Consider the following 20981-nt stretch of genomic DNA (forward strand, 5'->3'; position numbering starts at 1 on the left):
TGCTTCTCTTACAGAGACAGCACTCTGCAGCACCCTTGGCTGATGCCGACCTGCTGCTCCAGAGCATTCCACCCTCAGTCCCACCCTCAGGAGCCCTGTCTACACAACAAACACATGCTCTAGTTCCACATGATTTATTAGAGGGACCAGCCTGCTGGCAGGCTCTGGTGATGCTCCCTGCTTGTGAGGATGCTGCTGTGCCCTTCCTTCCTCATGCCCATAATCCACAGGCTTGAATGGGATGCACATTCCCCATTCCCAGCTCTCTGCAGTAGACAGGGCCCTTCTGAGTGCTGGCAAGGCAGGGCTGTGTGGTGTGTGATCCCTCAGAATAGAGAACACCAAGGTGCAGCTGTGGAGGAGAGGCAAGTGTCCAGCATCCCAGTCCTGTTGGCCAAGCAGCTTCTATCCTGACTTCAGAGCTGTGATGGGTGGCAGACACACGAGCTGTGGGCCCAGGGCCGATCTTCACTCTCCATCCTGGTTGGGTTGGATGAGTCTATATGCCACTGCTTTCTCCAGACAGGCTGCAGCAGCCCTGGTGACTGGGCTCTCCTCGCCCTTGGCCAACACTGACAGGATCTCCAGGACCTCACTCTCCATCAGGGTGCTGGCGATCTCCTTCGAGGACTCCATCATGTTCAGCACCACCACAGTGCCCCGGTGTTGCAGCTCCTGGTTGGGGCTCAGAAGCAGGGCCTGCAAGATCTCCAGCCAGTGTGTGGTCTGTAGGAGAGGGCGGGTGTGTAAACTCAGCAACGGGCTCAACTCAGGTAGAAAACACATCTACACCCTGGGAGCTCCCCCACAGAACAGCAATATCACTAAGTAGGGGACTGCTAGCTCCCTCATCCTCCCCTGCCAGGAACAGGCACTAACCACTTGTGGGATGCGGCTGCAGAGTGAGGGCCGCATGGAGGTGAGCATGGCCAGGCCCCCAGCAGCAGCCCTCCGGAGCAGCTCATCATCCTCTCCGCTGTACAGCACCAGCAGCTTCAACCGGTCATTGCCCTGGGCTTCAAAGAGATCCTGCACCTGTGAGCAGATGGAGAAAGGACCGTGCTACCCGGAGCACAGAGCCTACTCAAAGTGCAGGGCCGCTAGCATCTCTGTCATGGCGACCGGCTGGACCAACCCTCACCTCTTTGCTCATGGCTAAGTTACACATGCACTCTGTAGCTGCCCGGCGGATCATCTCATGCTCCTCAAACATGTAGCCCTCAATCATGGGCACAGCCTTCTCCTTCAGGATCTTCTGTCTGCAGGACGAAGTTGGAAGGGCAGGCATGACTCGAGTCTCCATATCTATCATGTGCCACCCTATCCCAGGTAGCTGAGCCCTGAGCTGAGGTGCCCCCCTAGCAGTGCCCAAAGACTTCTTGTACGGGTTGTGCCTTCTGGCCTTCTGGCCTGGCTAGAAACAGCAATGGAGATGTGAAGCATCCTGGAACTTAGCAAAGCAGGCTGGCTATGAAGATGGCTCTGTGAACGTCAATCATTTGAGCACTGAACCTGCCCAAGCTGCTTGAATTATTTCACCCAATACTCATCATAACCCCATGCTCACCTTACTCCATGTATAGTGCAGGGGTGGCGGCTACCAGCACTATTCAGCCAAAGGGGACACTGGGCTATGTGGTGAGTCATGTGTTCAAGGTCACGATTAGCACTAACAGCTAATACACCTTCACTGTGACTATTGTCAGGGCCAGATACTATGAACTAAGAGCTTTGGGAGGGGTCGGGGAGCGGCTTTTCGAGACAGATTATAACCAAGCCTGGCCTAGAACTCACAACCAATCTTCCTCCCCGTGGCATGAGCCACCGCACCCACTTGTGCCTGATGATAAAGAATTTTATAAGCATTTTCTCAGCGACCTCTCCATGCCCCTACTTCATGGGTTAGATACTTAACAAACTCACAGAGTAGAAACTGAGGCAGAATGGCTTAAAGGCTTTCTTAGGGTTATACAGTGAGCCACTGAGTGTCAGCAGCCTGGGGAGAGGAGACGGAAGTAGAGGGCAAAGTCAGGGCCACAGAGTTTCACCCTGCCCCCCACCCGTGACATGACTCTTCATCTGTATGCTGCAGAGGAGTCATTTCGAGGCACAAAGAATGACCAGGCACTGTCTCCCAAAGTACAGAGTGAGTAATTGGGGCTCGCCCAAATCCCCATGCCAAGCTCCCATGGGACCGTACCTGAGCCTCTCGCTGATCCCCGCCAGGTTTGTTAGGGCCATGAGGGCCTCAAAGTTCTGCAGTCCTGAGCAATTGAGGTGCAGCAGAGAGACAAGTGGCCGGACTACTTCATAGATCTGTGACAGAACCCCACCTATTAGTGCTCACCCAGTAGGGAGTCCCAACAGGGAGCCCCCAGACAGTGGCTCTACGACTGTCGACTGTCACCTATCCCAGGGCTCATCAAAACTGCCACTTCCTGCTGGTCACAAGAGGGAGCCCAGGCCAGGTGCCATCAGGCCATAACAAGGAAACAGGAGGGGTCATGTTGGAGTAAGGAGACACATACCCGCTCACCAGGGAAGGTCATCTCTGGGTTGGAGGTGATGGTAAGCTTGGCAAGAGCCTGGGCTGCCTTTGTCTGCCCAACATCAGTGCCCTCCAGGGCCAGCGGGAGCAGAGCCTGTCAAACAGTCCCAGTCCTGTCAGTGCCCAGTCTGGCCCTTGGGAGCACAAGGTCCAAGCCATGAATCCTGCACCCTCTCTCTTACTCACTCCTTGGGCCTGAGATTACTCCCTGCTCAGACTTCCCCTCACTCTGAGGTCTCTAGTTAAACCTTCCTCAACCACCTATTAGGTGCTAAACATGGGTTGCACTGGGCCCTGGGGCCACAGAGGGAAGAGGAGACAAACTTAGGATCTTTATGGGCCCAAGGGACTCTGAGGAGCCTGTCCACAGAAGCATCACATTCCACTCATCACTGTTAGTGTCCTCCAAGGCCAGCAGCCCTGGGGCCACAGAGGCTTACTCATGTTTTATAGGCGGATGGCTCAGGATCAGGAAGGAGTCAGAAACCAGCTTACCTTGCCTCCTCCCTGGGCAACCACAGTACCTCGATCCTCCACTTCTTCCACCAAAGCCAAGAAGACCCTGCAGGGAGAAGGTGTGGTGGGTGGCTGGGGCCCAAGGCTCCAGCAGGCAGGCTTTTCATTCTTAAGCTAAGCAAAGGCAGCTGAGCGCTCTAAGCCCCACCTAGCACGGCACCCACCCCTACAGGCATGCTGCAGGCTGAGGCAGGAGTTAGCAGAGGCAGGCCGGCTTACCTGGAGAGTAGCTCCCTACAGGAGTTCGTCAGCACGGGGCTCTCTGTCTTCACCATACATGTCATGGCTGACACCACACCTGCCGCCAGCAGCTTCTTCACACGAGCCCGCACGAAGCTTGGTTTGTCCTGTGAGAGAAGGCAGTCCGAGAGGAAGCCCTAGCTGGCTGGGTAGGAAAATGTGCACTTTTCTCACAGAAGACATTGAAGAACGTGAAAACAAGTAGCCAAGAAATAGCCATCTTAAAGGAAAGCTTTATGCTGAGAATTAATTGCCCAGCTCAACTGCTGCCTAAAACAGGGAGGCCCCCACCCCCAGCGCAGGCCCTCCTAGTATACCCATACCTTAGGGTGCTGTTCAGGAACGTGCTGCTTGGCATACTTGGCCAGCTCCACCATCTTGGGGTCAGGCTCCTCATAGTCGTAGCTGTTGGTGCAATTGACCAGTGCCGAGCCTACAGCAAAGAGCACCGACCTTTCTTCAGACTGCCAGGAGAGAGGGGCATTCAGCAGGGCAGTCCCAGCAGGGCAGTCCCAGCAGAGCAGCCCAGCTCAGAGCAGCTGAGCCAGGCCTCCATCTCACCCTCCACAGCCCCACCTGGAACCTAGGGGAAGACTGGGAACCTGCTCCAACCGCAGACTCAGAGCTCACAATCCTGGCTCCTCCTCCAGGGCAACTGTGCCTCCAGACACCACAGGCACCAAGGCCACACAAATCAGCTGGCTCTGCCTCCCCAGGATCACAGGGACATTGGTGAGACCCACTAAAGCCTGGTAAGCTCTCATCCTAGATCCTGCCCCTAGGCTGAGAACAGGAACCCGCAGAGCTACCCTGCTGAGCTGGAACAGGGCCTTCAGAGCAGCTTCGTCCTCCACAAACTCTTCCTTCACATCCGCATCAAAGGTGAGGTAAGCCAGGCCCTCCACTGCCCAGCGCCGAGTACTCGCATCAATCTGGTCATTGCATAGCCACCTAGGGACATGTATGATCATGGACAGCAATCAGAGGTATGAAGCAGGAGCCAACCATGGTACAGGTACAGGCCTGTGATCTCAGCACTCAGATGGCAGAGACAGGAGGGTCACAAGCTCTAGGCCAGTTTGGGTTTAGTGAGACCCTATCTCAAAAAAAAAAAAAAAAAAAACCAACCTAAATTAAATATGACAAACAGTAAATAATAGTGGGAGAAAGGAGTAACCTGGACAAAGAGCCGCAGAGGATCTAGGGAGATTTGTCTAAGGGAAAGCAGCTCCTGCCTGGGACAGACAGCAGGAAACAAAGGAGCTCCACCTTCCACCCACACTCCTTTTAAAAAATCGTGTGTGTGTGTGTGTGTGTGTGTGTGTGTGTGTGTGTACATGTGCACACACACAGAGGCCAGGGGATGATCGTCAGTGTCCTGCTCTGTCTTATTCCCTTGGAGGAGAGTCTCTCGCTGCCAGCTGAAGCTAGGCTAGCAGTTGGCAAGCCCCCATGACCCTTCTGTCTCTGTCCACCACAGCAAAGGTGTGACAGGAACATGGGTAACCACACCCAGCTTTTCACCCCTGCACCTGCTGAGCATCAGTCCCACCCCCTCCCTTAAGGCCTGTCCCAGAAATGAGAAACACGACTCACTTTCGGCACTGCTTGGCCAGTTTGAGAGTAGAGCCTTCAGCAAACTGCTTCATGCTAAAGTCAGTCCCTCCAGCTGATCCGAGCTTACAGAGTCCCTGGAGGAAGAGGACAAGACCTCTTGTTGGTGCCTGGGATGGAGACTACTGCCTCTCTTACCAGGCTTGGGATCCCTCCAAGGCCCTCTGTCATTACTCTGGGAAGACCACAAACATAAATTAATCAACAACCTCTCCACAGGTGACACATGGAGTGTATGGCGGCAGTCACCTCCCGAGGTGGGCACAGGACACAGTGACTGGTAGAAACTGACACCTAGTATCCTGAGTCCATGGCCTTTCTACACTCACTTCGGCTCTACACTGTGACTTCTACTGTCCCTTTCATGTCATTAAAAAAAAGCACTCAGTGCCAGACAAAGGGGCTCAAACCTATAATTACAGTCCTTGGAAGGTAAAGGCAGAATGATCAAAAGTTTTAGGCCAGCCTCGGGTCTATAATGAGTTTGGGGCCAGCCTGGGCTATATAAACCAGCCTTGGCTCAAAAGAAAACAAAAAGGCCCTATACAAGTACTTGAGCCATAGCCTAAATCGTCACAAGACAGAAACCCAGGACTAATTGCCTGTGCTAGCTGGTCTCTCTGTTAACTCTACACAAGCTGGTCACTGGGGAACAAGGGAACACAGCTGGGAATGGCCTCCATCAGAGAGCCTGGAGTAAGGCCTAGGCCACTGGTGATGGAGCCATCTCTGGAAGGTGGTCCTGAAGTGTACAGGAAAACAAACTGAGCAAGCCGTGAAGAACAAGCCAGTAAGCCAGTGTTCCTCCATGGTCTCTGCTTCAGTTCCTGCCCCAGGTCCCTGCCCTGCCTCCTCCTTTCAAAGAAAGCAGTAACATGAAATGAAGCCTTCCTCTGCAAGTTGTTTTTGTTTGTGGTGTTTGTCACAGCAATAGAGAGCAAGCTACGACGCCCAGGGAGGAGAACCAGACCCTTCTGGTGATGGCTACAGCTGGCTCATGGATGCCTACAAAGGCCCCGAACATAGTTTCTGCTTCAGTGTGAGGAACCCTACATTCCTAGACATCCTTTGTACTGGGATCATCTCCCCCTTGAACATAAGCCCTCCGGTGGCAGGAGCCAGGCCCACACCTGGAGCCCCAGTGAGGTCCTGTGTGTACCTTCACCTACGGTGCTGAGGCCGCCCCAGGAGACACAGCTAATCAGTCCCCTGGTCTGACTACCCAGGCAGGCCTCCCGTCTCACCACTAGCGCTCTGATGCGGATGCTGTCCCTCTCGCTGCCCTTGTACAGGTCCTTGAGCAGCGAGACGCCATTGGCTGTGATGAAGGAGGCCCGCTTGGCTTTGCCGGCTGCATGGATCAGTGCCTCCACTGCCACCAACTGTTCTTCCTCCTGCTCTGAGGCACACAGAGCGATCACGCTCTCCATGACACCACTTAGCTCTAAGGCCCGGTTGCCAGCGTCGCATGGGCCCTGCAGAAGGCAGGACACTGTCTGGATGGCTCGCAGCTTCCCGGCCAGCCCTTGGCCCTCAAACCAGCTCCTGAGGAGCACAGAGTTATAACAGTCACGTCAAAGAACACACAAGGGGCCTCTCCTCCTTGCCTCCCCTACAGTAGGTGGGCACTTGGTGCTAGATGGGCAGAAACTATAGCTTCAAGGGAAGCCTGACCATCCCACTACAAGAGCAATCACCAAGTTCATCACTGCCTTCCACTTGGGCCTATCCAGTGAGACTCCATCAAACGTAGCATATTCTCACACACATAATCCTGCCCACTCCATTCCTGTACTGCTTAAGATCATGCCACTGTAAGCTATTGTCAGTCTCTTCCCCTCAGCTGTCAACTCCTCAAGGCTAGACTGTCACGTTTAGTTCTTGGGTTATAAAAGAAATCCAGTAAGTGTTTGGCTCACTTGTCATGCGTGATACATCTGCTGCAGTTTTCCTGGTGTAGTCACTTTGGAACAAGAAGTAGGTTTTGAGCTGGGCACACTGGCATATAACTACATGTCCTGGCTACTCTGGAGCTCAGGAGTTCTAGGCCAGCCTGGGCTACATAGCAAGATTCCCATCTTAAAATGATAAGGTATGGTTGTTTGAATGAATGGCTCCCATAAACTCATGTATTTGAATCTTTGGTCTGTAGTTGGTGGAACTCTTTGGGAAGGATTAGGAGGTGTGGCCTTGTTGGATGAGGTATGGCACTGGGGATGAACTTTGAGGTTGTAAAGCCCACTCCTCCCAAAGTAGTAGGCTCTGTCTGTCTGTCTGTCTGTCTGCCTCTGTTTCCCCACCGCCCCTTGGCAGTGTAAGGTCTCGGTTATTGCTCCAGCACCATGCCTACCTGCTGTCTGCCAAGCTCTCTGCAATGATGGTTAGAAATTCTACTCATCCTCTGAAACTATAAGCTACTAACGGACTCTTTTATAAGCTGCCCTGGTCATGGTGTCTCTTCACAGCAATAGAAAAGTAACTAAGCCCTGGGGTGGGGGTGCTGGGGAGCTTCAGCTTCCTAGTCCTCCCTTGGGGTTACCCTCCATGCTGAAAGCCCATCAGCTTTCTTGCTGGCAGCCCCAGCAATGGGAGAGACACGCACTCCCTCACCTGATGTAGCTCTCACAGAGTCGGTGGAAGTTTTCCCGCTCGGCATCACACTTCAGATCATCAAACAGCTTGCTGAGGAGGATGGAGGCACTCATGCGGCTGTTTGCTGTCACCGTGAGCTCCCCGGCAGCATCCGGCAGGGAGCCCCCCACCTCCAGAATCTTTTTCAGACCTGGAAAGATAACCCATGTAGACAGTAGAGCATTGGTGCCAAACCCTAAAGGTAGAGACAGCCCAGGAGATGCAGAGAAAAGCAAGGCCACCTCTCTCAGCCAGGAAGGCCAGAGTTCAAACAGAGGCATGACAGTGTGAGTCCATGGAGGAAACAAAAGCAGGCTCAAAGGACCACTGCAGAGGGCAGCTGGACAGGGCCTTCACAAGTCCTGTCTTACTTGTCTTTTTGGAAAATGAGAAGTGTAAATTGCTATATTATGACTTAGTTGTCTTTTTCTCCAAGTGTAGTAATAATACATAAATACTAAGAAAAACTTCAACAGGCCAATGAGATGGATCAGCAGGTAAAGGTGATTGCTACCAACTCTGACTGACCTGAGTTCAATCCCCAGGACCCACATGATAGAAGGAGGAAATCAACCTCGGCTTGTTCTCCTGACTTTCACCAGTGTCATGGCATTTGAACACACACACACACACACACACACACACACACACACACATACACACACACACACACACACGTGTGCACGCGTGTGCGCGCAGGTGCACACCATACAATTTCACATAAAGAAAAATGACACTGTCTTTATCCTGACCTTCTTCAGGACTGTCCAATGTACACACATTTGTACACTTACATGTATGACACACATATACACACAACTGGAGGGTCTCACAGGGGTCACATAGGCCACAGAAGGGCAGCTCAGGACAAATCATCACTATGTGTGATTACTTTTCTTGTCAGTCCTACAGAAAAGCAGGCCTCAGACACTCATGCAAGTTTTTCTAAACTGAGCCACCTACCTTGATCAATAACCCAGAGTGTGAGGCTATTGTTGGGGTCCTTCGGCGATTTCCGGGGTACCATTTTAATGAGGAGGGTCAGGGCATTGTCACGGCCTTGGCCAGAGACCCCCACCTCAGTTAGTAACTCCAAGAGGTTACTGATGAGAACCTTCAGCTCCCGGGCAGGATCTGGCAACAATACACATTAGTGATCAATGTCTGTGGCATAATGGGTTCAGTTCTCCACACAAAGACAAAATAGCGGAGAAAGGTACATTAGTGGGCTCTACAGTGACACAGTCCTGTGTGACTGCTGAACTCCCCAACAGTCAGAGAGATTTAGGCAAAGAAGGCTTCCCTCCTGGCGTCTGAGCTGAGCCTCCCTGCTCCTCAAGCATCCAGGCTATTACATTACAAAGGAAAAGCTGGGCATGGGACTCGAACCTATGATGTCAGCACTTGGGAGGCTGAGGCCAGAGCACTGAGAGTCCAAGTGCTACCTGGCAAGTTCTAAACCAGCCTATTCTACAGTGAGACTTTGTCTCAGCAAAACAAAACAAAAGAATTTAGGGTACGATGTCACCACTAAGCCACATTCCTGAACAGCTTGGAACTGCATATCTCACCCTGAAAGACTGGCTGGGCGGCTTCAGCCTCATCCCCCTCCACAACACCAACCACCCATGGGACCAGACCTGCTTCCACTCACCCACGATAATGGCACCTTCTTTGCCTCGGAAGCCTTTCTTGATGCCTTCCTTGAGGGCATCAAACATAACCTGCAGCAAGTGGCAGGCTGCCAGTGACACGGCCTGGTTTTCTACACCCAGGATGGAGACGACTCTCCGAGTTCCCAGGACACTCAGGGTCGCCACTGTCTAAGGAGGGAAAGAGTCGGACAGAGGCTCTGGTTGGTAAAGGGCAGCCATGCTGATTCCTAACTAAGTTAGTGAGTGTGGTCAGAAAGTGAGCAAACACCTGGGTGGAAGGGCCAGCTCCAAGGAAAGTAGTAATGGTTATAACCTGGGGTCATGCTGTGCTTCCTAGCTGGGCAGGTCTAAAGAAAGCATCTTATTTGGTAGTGGTAGCCTCACCTGCAATCCCAGACAGAGATTGGATAGCAATCAATTCTATGACAGCCAAGGCCACATATCAAGACAGTGTTTGAAAATAAGGAGGAAAAGACAGGAGGAGGAAAAGGAGGAGCAGGAGGAAGAGGAGAAATTGCAGAATCCTCATCCACTTCGGCTCCCTGCAGCTCGAGAGAAGACAAGCCCCAAGAGTGGCTATTCGGTCTCAGGTCTCCTCCAGAAGGAGGCACACCTTGACAGAGTTTCCTAATCGATGCCAGGTCCTACAACCCCAACACTAAGGTCTGCATGCACCTGAGAGTGTGAGCACGCATGGGCAGATCTGCAAGGCCTAGTCATCTTTCTTGTAAGCCAGAGAACCCAGGAGGCCTGATGGGCTCATCCCAGCTCACACAGACCTGTGTGGGAGCTACAGGATGCTAAGGGGCATACATGGTTGGACTATTTTAAGAATGGCCCAGGCTTGGCCTCAAGGGACTTCACTGACTACATCACAATCTACCCTTCTTGGAACTGGAGCTTCCGCTAAAAGCAAGCAAAAAGCCCAGCATGGCAGCACATGCTGCAATCCCAGAGGGACCATGAGTTCAAGGCAGCCTAGACTACGGATGAAGACCCTGACTCTAAATAAGCACATTTATACACATAAAAGCATCCTGATCAACCGGAGGTCAAGTTCCTATCTCCTGGGTCCAGCCAGTACAGACACAAGCTGGAGCCATGGACTTTCCTGGCCTTGGAGGGCTATCTTTGCCATACTGTCCATGCCAGGACAACAGTCCATGCTGCTAATCGGGTCACTATAACTAAGAGGAAAAGGAGTCGAACCTTAAGAACACATTTAGCACCCCTTTCTGAGCAGCCTCGAGTGGGGCAGCGGCCAGGTGTGGACCTGGACGGGCCTCAGGAAAGGTGACGCTCAGGTGTGACAGGGCTAAGTTTGTCCTTTCTGGTCCTACTCCGTCCTAATGTGTGTGGGTCTTTTCTGTCCTTTTTATTTTTCCCCTCTGGTTGTGTCTATGTCACAAATAGTCCTGTCTATGCTTTAAGGTGTTTTTAGAACAAAATGAGGAATGGAAGAGCAGACAGGTAGGGACTCCACTCTGGCCATCACCCAGGAGACAAACAGACAGACATACAGACCGAAGCAATAACTAGACCGCTCCACACCGCATACCCGAGACTGGTGCTCAGAGCAAATTCCGACCAGTGTGCGTAGGGCTGCCAGCATGAGGTCAGTCTCTCCTGTGTCCAGCAGGCATTGCAAGAGCTGAACCCCATTGCTCCGGAAGATCTTCTCAGCTCCAGCATCCTCTCTGGCCAGTACCACAAGGTTCTGAGAAGCCTATGCCAGAGGAAGTACATTCTAATGTTGACACGACATATATCCAAGGGCAGGGCGAGCAGAGAGGCCCTGAGCTACGGACCTCACTGCTTCTCCTGAGCATCTGAGAGGTGCCAGCCATAAACTCAACCTCTTGAAACTCCAGCTTCCCTCTCTTCAAGTAGACAGGAGAGCCTGCTCTCCTAGGTGATGGCCAGAGTGGAGGCCCTACTTCAAGAGCAAAGACAGCGGTATGGAGAGATGGATCAGCAGTTAAGAGTACTGACTGCTCGTCCAGAGATCCTGAGTTCAATTCCCAGCAACCACACAGTGGCTCACAACCATCTGTAATGGGATCTGATGCCCTCTTCTGGTGTGTCTGAAGACAGCGACAGGACAGTGTACTCGCATACATGAAATAAATAAATAAATCTAAAAAAAAAAAAAAAAGTAAAAAAGAAAAGACAGCATCTTAGTCACACTATGTGCCAGATCCAGGTGCCCTGTGAACACCAGTTCCAGTTCCTTCCTTCACACTAAGGACTGAAGATTTCCATGCAGGAAGCATGCCCGGAGGCTCAGCCTAAAACAGAGCAGGCCAGCAGGACATCAGAGGCCCATGCTAGTGAGCACAGGCGTAGGTGCAGGAGCTCTAGTGGCCCACTCCAGGACCCGTACCTTCTGCTTCTTCTCTGTGCCTTTCTCTTTGGGGTCCAACAGTATCTGAAACATCTGTTCTACTTTGGCATCTGTGGAGGACATGTATCGCACCTGTGACATAAGCAACAAAGCACAGAATAAATCATCTTTCTTGGTCAGACATGTCATATTTCCTATGAATTCTTCCTGGCTCTCCTCCCTGAGAGGCTCAGCGCTCAGGGCAACAGCTAGCAATCCTGGCAGACAGGAAGAGACTTGCCAGGCATCTCCTCCTAAACTTCCCCAGGGCTCTTTTCCTCTCTGAACTACGTCCTGCTCGGGCAAGAGGGCTGATGCTGAAGGAAGTGCCTTCAGATGGGGAGGCATTTTGTTAGCCACAACGAAATGGGCTCCCAGTAGTGCCGGCTTTACGACAGCATCGTAACAGCACAGACAGCTACTGTGGTGCTTCACTTGACAGTCACGAGGAGACGCCAGGAAGGTTATGTGTATTAAAGCAAGGTATTTTTTGGATAACCTCTTTAACCCCATTCTTTTCTTCCAATGTTACCATTTTGATAAACACAGCGCGCGCGCACCCACACACACACACACACACACACACACATTCCCTTTTTTCTTTCTTTTTAAATGTAACCCAGGCTGGTCTTGAACTCACAAAGATCTACCTGCTTCAGCTCCTGAGTGCTGTGATTAAAGGTATACGGTACCAGTCTTGGCTTTTAGTGAACGCTGGTTTTTTGTTGTTTTTTTCAAGACAGCGTTTCTCTGTGAAACAGTCCTGGCTGTCCTAGAACTCACTTTGTAGATCATGCTGGACTCAAAAGTCACAGAAATCTACCTTTCTCTGCCTCTGGGATTAAAGGCGTGCACCACTACCCCTGACTTGTACATTTTAAACAGGCTTTTGTTTTTCTTTTTCTTTTTTTTTTTTTTTTTTTGAGACAGGGTCTCACTATGTAGCTCTGGCTGTCCTGGAACCAGAGGTCTGCTTGCCTCTGCCACCACCACCTGGCTTTTAATATAAAGCTTTAATAATAATTTTCTTTGGACTTACATGGATTCACCCAAATGTTCCCAGATATAATATACTGTTTGGGTCATTACGTCAGTAACAGATATGTATTACTGCATATTTAATTAATTAATATATTTAATACATTAACATATGTATTACTGCATAGTTTGCTTTTCATCTACTAATCAGCAGAGCCCTCTGTCTGGTCATACAGGATCCATTTCTCAGAAACAGCACTGACCTAGTCTGTTTAGTCTTTTCTCTCCTCGATGGGCATATAGGCAAGTTCCAAGTCTCTCTTACTATAAACAAGACTGAAATAAGAGTCAGACGCCTGAAATTCCAGCACTTGAGAGGTACGGACAGGAAGTCAAGGCCATCCACAGCTACACGGCAAGCCCAGGACTAGCCTAGGTTACATGAGACCCTATCTAAAAAAAAAAAAAAAAAAAGTAAAAATAAAAATGTTTTTGGAAGCAAGAGAATCAGGGGTTCAAGGCCAGCTTTGTGCATTTAGTGAGTCTAAGGTCAACAGGAGCTGACTAGATCAGCAGATGCTCATTACAACTTTGATATGCTAAAGCACTGCAGCCTAACAGCCAAATCAATTCAGACCTTCCCCAGGTGCTGTAAGAGTCCACACCCCACAGCCACGCCAACTATATACCGGCCTTTCTTTGCCAAGTACAAACTTATACAACATACACCAGAGAACCATGCTTTAAATTGGATTTCCTCCATCAGGCTGCGCAACCTTAATGTGTGTTTGTTACCAGTAGCTCCTCTCCTTGACCCAGACCCAGGCAATCCCCAACTTCTCTTGGTCCTTCACATACCTTCTCCTGAATCTGGCCCCCAATGTTCCTCAGGGACTCCTGGAAAACTTTGTTCTTGGGTTCTAGGCTCACACATCTCTTCAGGTCAAGGACAGCCTGGTCCAGGCGGCCCAGCTTCTCTAGGGCTTGGCTTCGGCGATAAAGTGCTTTGACATCCCCACCGTCCTTTTCAATGGCTGAGCACAAACAGGAGCTCTATCAGCACCCATGGGGACACCGTCTCCAGGCAAGAGCAGTAGGGATAGATCTCGAGGGCCAAAGGAAGATAGGGGTACGAATGTGGAGCTTGGTGCTTCAGCCTCAGAAAAGGTGAGGGCAGCTGCAGAAAAGGAAAGGCCGAAGAAGTGGGAAAGCGAGTAGAAAGACGGAGTGTCTGGGCCCGAAGGAGGAGAAAGGGATGGCTCAGTGGCCCCAGAGTCCTTGCCCACCACAGAAGACCCATTGCTCCATACGAGGGCCCACACCCCCTACCTTTAGATGCCTCTGATTCTGCTTTGCTGTAATCTTCCTGTAAGAGAAAGATCAGGAGCCTGAGAGGAACTAATCGAGTGGCGATGGCACTCTTGTTTTGCTGAGCCACCTGACCCCCACCCCACCCTCCGACTCCTATGCCTAAAGACCTCTGGTAATCATGGGTGCCCAGCTGGTGCGCAAACAGCAGCGGCTATGGGCAATCCCAGGCCCAGGTAGAACCAGGTTAGAGCAACCCGACCCCCTCACCAGCTTGAGGTGGCAAGCAGCCCGGTTTCGGTGCAGAATGGCCTGGTCCTGGGGCGTCGCGCCGAGACTCAGGGCCTGGGTGTAGGCGGACAGGGCGCCCTCGTAATCCCCGCATTTGAACAGCTCGTTGCCCTCTTTCCGCAGCTGCTCGGCTTTGCTGGCCTGTGGAGAGAAGGGCGGTGGGCAGAGCAGCCCGGCTGGGAGAGGAGCCGGGTCCGGGCCGAGTCCCATGAAGGGCTAGAATAAGGTGACGGCGACCAGGTGCGAAGGGGAGATGCCACAAGAGAATCAGTACGCACCCCGGGGTCGGAAGGTCGGGGCACGGGGGTCCCCGGGCCACTCACAGTCATCCTGAAGCTGAGCTCCAAGAGCCGATTGTAGGCGCAGTCTCTGGAGCAAAGGTGGTGGCCCTGGGCTCGGCAAGATGCCGGTGACTGTCCCGCCCCAGCAATGCGTCAGGGTTACGCCAAAGAAGGCGAGGCCAAGAAGAGGTTGCGTCTGTGCAAGGACCGGGCACTCGGCCGCGTTGCGCAGGCGCAGGCTCAGGCACAGGCTCAAGGATGCTTCACCAGCGCATAGTCTGTTCCCACTGGGACCTGTAGGGGGCGCGCGGCAGAGGTTCGAAAGGAAAGGCGGTGGCCGCAGGAGTTTTGTCTTTCCCTCCGTCCCCGACCACGGCAGAAGTGCACGAAATCTGCAGTCATCAGTGCCATCAGCAGTAGACTGTAGATGCCCAGTGCTAGAAGCGGGCCTGGGCCCCTGGGGAGAGAGTAGAGAGTCAAGGTTGTATACTGGTTGCTACAAGTCAGGGTTTACAGAGCCCAGAGAAAACACGGGATAAATACAGAGTGCATGCGCATATTTTGCATACAAATTTGGGAGCTTGCAAGTACCTTGAAGACAAACGCGGCTAGATTCAGAATTAAAGCCCTCCTACAATGTGTCCATGGACTACAAGATGCTCTTTATTAACACCATCCAAACTCCTTAAGACATAAAGCAGCTTCCGTTACTTGTTCTTCATTTACAGTATTGTTTGTAATTATGATTTAGTGACTTCCTCTCCACTAGTCTGGAAGCTACAAGTTTCCCACCGCAAAATTCAAGGACAGAGCCCAAGACACCGGAGCACCCTGTCAGTATTCTGTGAATCTGGGACTAGAGTTCTTACCTGAGGATGGGTGAGGGCTGAAGAGAAGACAAGTTTACTTGGTACAGGGCCTCAAATTCATCCAGGGTACAGCAGGAACCCCCAGCAGCTTGCAGGTGGCAACAGTAGGCTTCCTCAGGAGTATCAGAGAGGCGAGGACAGAAAAATCCAGGGTAGTGGTGGCCTTCAGCATCCCGTGTAGTCTGGCACAAATGGGGGTGGTGAGCCAGTGCTGGAGAGAAGCAAGGCATCTATAGAGAAGGGAGGTTACCCACATCTCCTTCACCCCGTTCAAAGTGCAAAATGGGGTCCAAGTTCCTAACAGGAGAGGAGGCTCCCTCCACCCCTCACCATCAGCTCTTCCAGTACCCCAAATCACCCTCAGAGGATAGGGAAATTATTATACCTGAGAGGTCTGTTGGCTGGGCAAGGTTCATCCAAATGAAAAGCAGTCCCACACACAGGCCTGTCAGCAGAAGCCCTGGACTCCTTCCCTGGCTGCCCATGAGAAGTTACCTCCACCTCAGTCTTAGTCCTAGGAATCCAGTATGGGTTCTAAACCCTGGCTACACCCAGTAAGGAACCTGAAATTAAAATCCCAAGATTGGCAGGGGTGGAAACGCCTCTATCACAAGCTTGTAGGGAGACGAGAGGGGTTGGGTCCTACCATCTGCTGGGAAATGTGAGGTCTTTGGCTCCAAACTGCCTATGATTGCCTAAGCAGAAGGGAGGAAAGGAATGCCAGGTGAGAAAGAAGTTGAGCCATTGTCAAAAGAAGAAAGAAAGAAAGAAAGAAAGAAAGAAAGAAAGAAAGAAAGGAACATGTAAGGCCAAATGTGTCTCTATTTACCCATTCCTCAGCTTCTAGGCTGAGATGGACACCCCAGGAATACGGACTATTCCATTTTAGGCCCCAGAGACCTCTGTTCAGCCTGTGGGGCATCCCTCCGTCACTGCTGCTACATGGCAACCACCAAGCCTGTCGGAGTCTTGTCATTAAGCTTCCCCCTGAGCCTTATCTCCCTAGCTGCCAGCCCAGACATAAAAGCTACCTGCCTGGTTGAAACACACTTAGCATCTGGCTACCTCCATTTCTCAGAACCCTTTGGGATGATTCCAAGGTCTTGCTTATCCCTCATACTTCAGAGCTGCTAACACTAAGACGGGATTTCTCCAGAAGATCCAAAGCAGGATGGTCAGTAAAGAGTGAAAAGTGATTCCAGTGGTTGGCCAAGCTAGGCAACATTATGCTCCTGAAACAGCAGGGACTCATTACCTCAGGGGCCCACAGCAGAGGTCTGGGGACTGAAGCAGGCTCCCTTATGGTTCAAGAGAATAATGCAAACGGTTTCTGTAGAAACAGCTTATTAAGCAAGATCCAATTCTCCAGAAGGTCAAATCCTAGCATCTCTAGGGCCAAGATTCTAGGTTCAGATGCCCATGGTAACAGAGATTGACCCTGTGGGGAGAACTATGTTTGGAGAACTTTGAAAACGTTCTGGGCGTTGTCAGGTTGTAAATGGCCTTTTTCTCGTGGAAGAAGCTGTCTCTGCCTCCCAGGCTAGATAAAATGGGCTTTCCCCCACGATCCCACGGCCACCTGTGCCTTCCAGCTCTGTACCCAGCACTCCGTGAAACCATCACTTTTGGTTTTGTCCCCTTTTTCTGCACAGACTGTTAGTTCTCAGAGAACCAGGATACTACGTCCTTGAGCGGGGAGCAGAGAACACTGCACCAGCCGCTGTGATTGTTGAAAACTGTTTTCTATATCCAGGATCTTGGTCTTTAAAGAACCTCCATTGAGACTGGGATGATGGCTCAGTGGGTAAAGTGCTTGCTGCACAGGAATAAGGACTTGCATTCAGATGAATGCACCAGCCGGGTAAAAAGCTGGGGGTGGCAACCTACGCCTCTTGTGCTGGGGAGGCGGAGACAGGAGACTTTGAAACTCGTTTGGTAGCTAGTCTTGCTAAATACCTGGGCTACAAGTTCAAGGAGAGTCTTTGTCTCCAAAACTAAGGTGGAGACTTACAGCCGCTAGAATCCACACGCACGCGCACGCGCACGCGCACACACGTTGGGGGAGGGGGGAATAGAAGAATCACAACTTGTTAGAAATAGTTCGGTTCTCCGAGCCTCCGAAGCGCCAGGCGGCGCTGTAGGTAGCCCGTTCGGACTCCGAAGCTTCAGTTCCCCGCGCCACCCGCGCGATGGGCTCGGAGGCAGCTCAGCTGCTGGAGGCTGCTGACTTCGCCGCTCAGAAACACCGACAGCAGCGACGGAAAGATCCTGAAGGGACTCCCTACATCAATCACCCCATCGGTGGGCGCGCCGGTTGGGAAGCAGTCTTCGCGGAGCGTGGCGGGTGGGGACTGACTGGAACGGGAACACAAAGCGAGTATAAATTATTGAGCGCCTTCTTCGAGTCCCAAGCTTTGTGTCAACCACTTTTCATGCGTTATGCCGTTAAGCCTCACCTGGGGTAGTAGGCAGGGTTGTTCCCTTAGTACAGTCGATATCCCAAGAGGGTAAGGGACTTTCCAAGGTCATCCAGCTGGTGAGGTGCTACATCTGGCTCCCTCTAGTCTGACTTCTGCTTTGCCCCTGCCAGGTGTAGCCCGGATCCTAACCCATGAGGCTGGAATCACAGATATTGCGGTGTTACAGGTAACTTTACTGTTCCCTGCCAGGAGGCTGGTGTGGGAAACAGGAGTACTGTTGAGCAATGGGTGCTATTTGGCTAGTAGGCTAGTGTCACTGCGCTGAATGGTAGCCTATCCCCAGGCCGCCCTGCTCCATGACACAGTAGAAGACACAGATACTACCCTGGATGAGGTAGAGCTGCACTTTGGAGCACAGGTTCGACGCTTGGTGGAGGAGGTAACAGACGACAAGACTCTGCCCAAACTGGAAAGGAAGCGGCAACAGGTGGAACAGGCACCCCACAGCAGCCCAGGGGCCAAACTGGTGAAGTTGGCAGACAAGCTATACAATCTGAGGGATCTGAATCGCTGCACTCCTAGAGGTATGCTCCCCTACTGGCTCTGAAGAGAGGGTGAAGGATGTCCAGCTTCTGAAAATACAGGTTGGTCAGATTCCTAGAAATAAGCGGAGGTGGAGTAGGGTGGGGTGGTCATAGCACTGACTAAACCTCCTAGAGCAGTCTCCTCCCATAAGGTAGCAACGGAGTTGCTTCGTCTTGGAGAAGTTGTCAGACCATTCCGTCACAACCCATCTTATGGCCTTGTACCAAAGCCTGCCAGGAAACAGGCAAAACACGGTGCTGGCCGTGACATCACATGAGCAGGTGTCTGTCCACTCTTGTGCAGGATGGTCAGAACACCAAGTCCAGGAGTACTTCGAGTGGGCAGCACAGGTGGTAAAGGGGCTTCAAGGAACGAACCAACAACTGGAAGAGGCTCTGAAGCAGCTGTTCGTGGAGCGAGGGCTGACTCTCTGAGCGGTCCTCCTTGCAGTCCTGTGGCATGGCTCCAGCAAGGCCCAGGAAAGACGGGATTCTTACTGCAACATTTCCAAGTGCACTCATCTCTCACATTCCTTCATTCAGCCCAGACATCAGAGGCTAAAAACAGCTGCGCTTTTTCACTCAACAGAGGCCCAAATATGGAAACCAGATATGCCCATCCATTCATGTACTAACAGCCTTTCCTTAAGTCTTGGGTCTGTTTGATGTTTTGCATGGTGGGACCTCTGGCCCCTCAGAGACCTAAGATTGGATAAGCATTGGTTTCTAAGTCGTGGGAAATAAAGCACTTATGGTAAGGGCTTAAATTGCTGTTCCTCCTTTTCTGGTCTTCCGAAGAGGCCCCACATGCTAGATTCTCATTTTCTGTGTCTTTTGTATCAGCTCCTTTGGGTTGAAAGCATCAACCCTTGGAGCATGGCGTCCTTATCAACTGAGCTGGACTACGTCCTTACGAAGGACAGATGATGTAGGTGTGGGATGGCAAATAAACTGGGAAGGAATGCCACCACTTTCTGACACCTGGCTGGGAAGGACAGAAGTCCCAGTAACATGAGAAGGCCTGGAAGACCCCAGTGCCCCAACACCAACTGCAGCCATTGCTCAATGATTGCTGCCTTCCTAGGTTGCTAAGTCACAAGAGCTTCCGGGTATCCGGAAGAGGCCCTGAAGTTGCCCCGCCCACAGAGGTGGGTGGAGTCTGTAGGAAGCAAAAAAAAAAAAAAGTCGGAGGTTTAAGTTCTTATGCACATGCTTGCGCAAGTCCCACAGTGTGGGTGTGGCAATCAGAGAACTTGAGAGTTGGTTGTTGGAGGGGGATAGAGGCCCCACAGTCATTCTACAATCCTCCTGCCTCTGCGACAAAGCCCAACCATACCAAGGCTCCCCCGAAGGATACTTAAATTTCATCGGCCATACAAAAATCTATAGTTTTTCACTGAGGCTAACGTTAAGCTGCACTTGAATTTCCCATTCCTAGAAAAGCACCTGCCTGAAGACATGCACACTCCACACACATGATGGATGGAGGTGGGGGGACAGCCATTCTTCACCCTCTCTGGCTCATTATTCTTTACACCTGTCGTCCTCCCAAGGCTGGTCCTTCCTGCTTTATTTTGCCCTTGGCATGGTGTACAGCGATTTTTTTCACATTTTTTTGAGTCTAGCTGCTTTCTGCTCACGTGGTTATTTTTGGCTGTTCAGACATCCTCACCCCACCTCCTACCCCACAGTGTCTCTAATAGACAAGCCTGGGTGTTCAGTTTTGGTCAGTGCCACCAGGCAGGAGACAGGGGTCTTTAGTTTTAGGGTTTTCTGCTTTCCTTCTTATCCCCTTTGGGAGGGACATAATTCATCTCCAGGGCACAGGGAGTCTCATTACTTTGGACCGTATCTTCAAACTTCAACTTTTCCTTTATAGACTGGTCCTCCATCTTTTGAAACATTTTTCTGAGAACTGGAGTCAGGGTGTTTCTTCTCATGCTGATCTACAGTGCAAGTCTGCACAAAGAAGGTGCATAAGAAGTTTGCCCCGTGGCTTGTTGGGTCTTCTGGACCCAGGTGGACAGAACCACCTCTGCCTGAAGCAAACTTTTCCCTGAGTTAGGCAGAGGTTCTTCCTTCCCTAGGGTGAACTAAATGGTTTCCCTCTTTCCTTGTTTTATAATGGCCACCATCCCCCCAACTAGAGAGAAGCCTGTAAGACCTAACCCTCCTCTTACATCATTCCATTGAACTACGGAGGGACATAAACTATAGCATTCAATGCTTACATAGGGGTTTCACCTCTAAGGGGTCTCTCACTGACCACCTCTAATCTTCAACTGGACCAGAATGTACACGTTAAAGAGCCCTTCTTGGGCTTCCTGTGAGCAGACTATTATAATTAATCAGGGCAGTACAAACTCAGGAGTAGAAATAGACCCAGATACTCCTGGCAACTCTCAGAATTTGAATTTTACTTCCCATTGGGCCTAAACAAAAACTAGTTTGTTGGAAGATCCAGTCTCTCCTCTGTCATCTCTGTGTGAGACTTGAAACTTCACATTTTTGTTAAGAACAAAACATTTCAGAGACCCCTAGTTGAACTGTAAGCCTCACCCCTCTACTACATGGTTTCTTTTTTTCCCCTTTGTGTTTGTGACAGCTAGTGGCTTTTTGTTTGTTTGAGATGGAGTCTCAATGTTGCTTGAGCTGGCTGGAAA

At 51.3% G+C, this 20981-nt stretch overlaps 2 protein-coding genes across 9 annotated transcripts; one reads left to right on the top strand and one right to left on the bottom strand.

Annotated features, from left to right (window-relative positions):
- Nucleotides 1–118: 118 nt before the first annotated feature.
- On the bottom strand, nucleotides 119–16610 carry Unc45a (unc-45 myosin chaperone A). 4 transcript variants are annotated; one of them, XM_034507088.2, is made up of 22 exons: nucleotides 15700–16213; nucleotides 15315–15525; nucleotides 14443–14902; nucleotides 14144–14305; nucleotides 13895–13931; nucleotides 13424–13599; nucleotides 11588–11680; nucleotides 10763–10930; nucleotides 9204–9372; nucleotides 8513–8683; nucleotides 7529–7700; nucleotides 6163–6463; nucleotides 4901–4995; nucleotides 4114–4255; nucleotides 3628–3768; nucleotides 3284–3411; nucleotides 3044–3110; nucleotides 2529–2642; nucleotides 2201–2316; nucleotides 1142–1259; nucleotides 880–1035; nucleotides 119–726 (listed from the first exon to the last, which is right to left on the bottom strand). In XM_034507088.2, the coding sequence occupies exons 3-22, from the start codon at nucleotides 14491–14493 to the stop codon at nucleotides 469–471; spliced, it is 2835 nt and encodes a 944-aa protein (XP_034362979.1). In that variant the 5' UTR covers nucleotides 14494–14902; nucleotides 15315–15525; nucleotides 15700–16213; the 3' UTR covers nucleotides 119–468. The 4 variants fall into 4 exon arrangements, 3 of the variants coding, with proteins under 3 accessions (XP_034362979.1, XP_034362990.1, XP_034363009.1); XM_034507099.2 differs by having other exon boundaries at nucleotides 14488–14902; nucleotides 15700–16209; XR_013111243.1 differs by lacking the exon at nucleotides 119–726 and adding an exon at nucleotides 1924–1996 and having other exon boundaries at nucleotides 889–1035; nucleotides 15700–16610.
- A 188-nt stretch (nucleotides 16611–16798) lies between these two features.
- Nucleotides 16799–19085, top strand: Hddc3 (HD domain containing 3). 5 transcript variants are annotated; one of them, XM_034505047.2, is made up of 4 exons: nucleotides 16799–17687; nucleotides 17905–17960; nucleotides 18078–18318; nucleotides 18623–19085. In XM_034505047.2, exons 1-4 carry the CDS (start codon nucleotides 17504–17506, stop codon nucleotides 18751–18753), a joined length of 612 nt encoding a protein of 203 aa, XP_034360938.1. In that variant the 5' UTR covers nucleotides 16799–17503; the 3' UTR covers nucleotides 18754–19085. The 5 variants fall into 5 exon arrangements, with proteins under 5 accessions (XP_034360938.1, XP_034362601.1, XP_076792709.1 ...); XM_034506710.2 differs by having other exon boundaries at nucleotides 16827–17687; nucleotides 18078–18378; XM_076936594.1 differs by having other exon boundaries at nucleotides 17406–17687; nucleotides 18601–19085.
- The last annotated feature ends 1896 nt before the right edge of the window (nucleotides 19086–20981 follow it).

The sequence above is a fragment of the Arvicanthis niloticus genome, chromosome 1 (assembly GCF_011762505.2).
Source record: "Arvicanthis niloticus isolate mArvNil1 chromosome 1, mArvNil1.pat.X, whole genome shotgun sequence".
Taxonomy (NCBI): Eukaryota; Metazoa; Chordata; class Mammalia; order Rodentia; family Muridae; genus Arvicanthis; species Arvicanthis niloticus.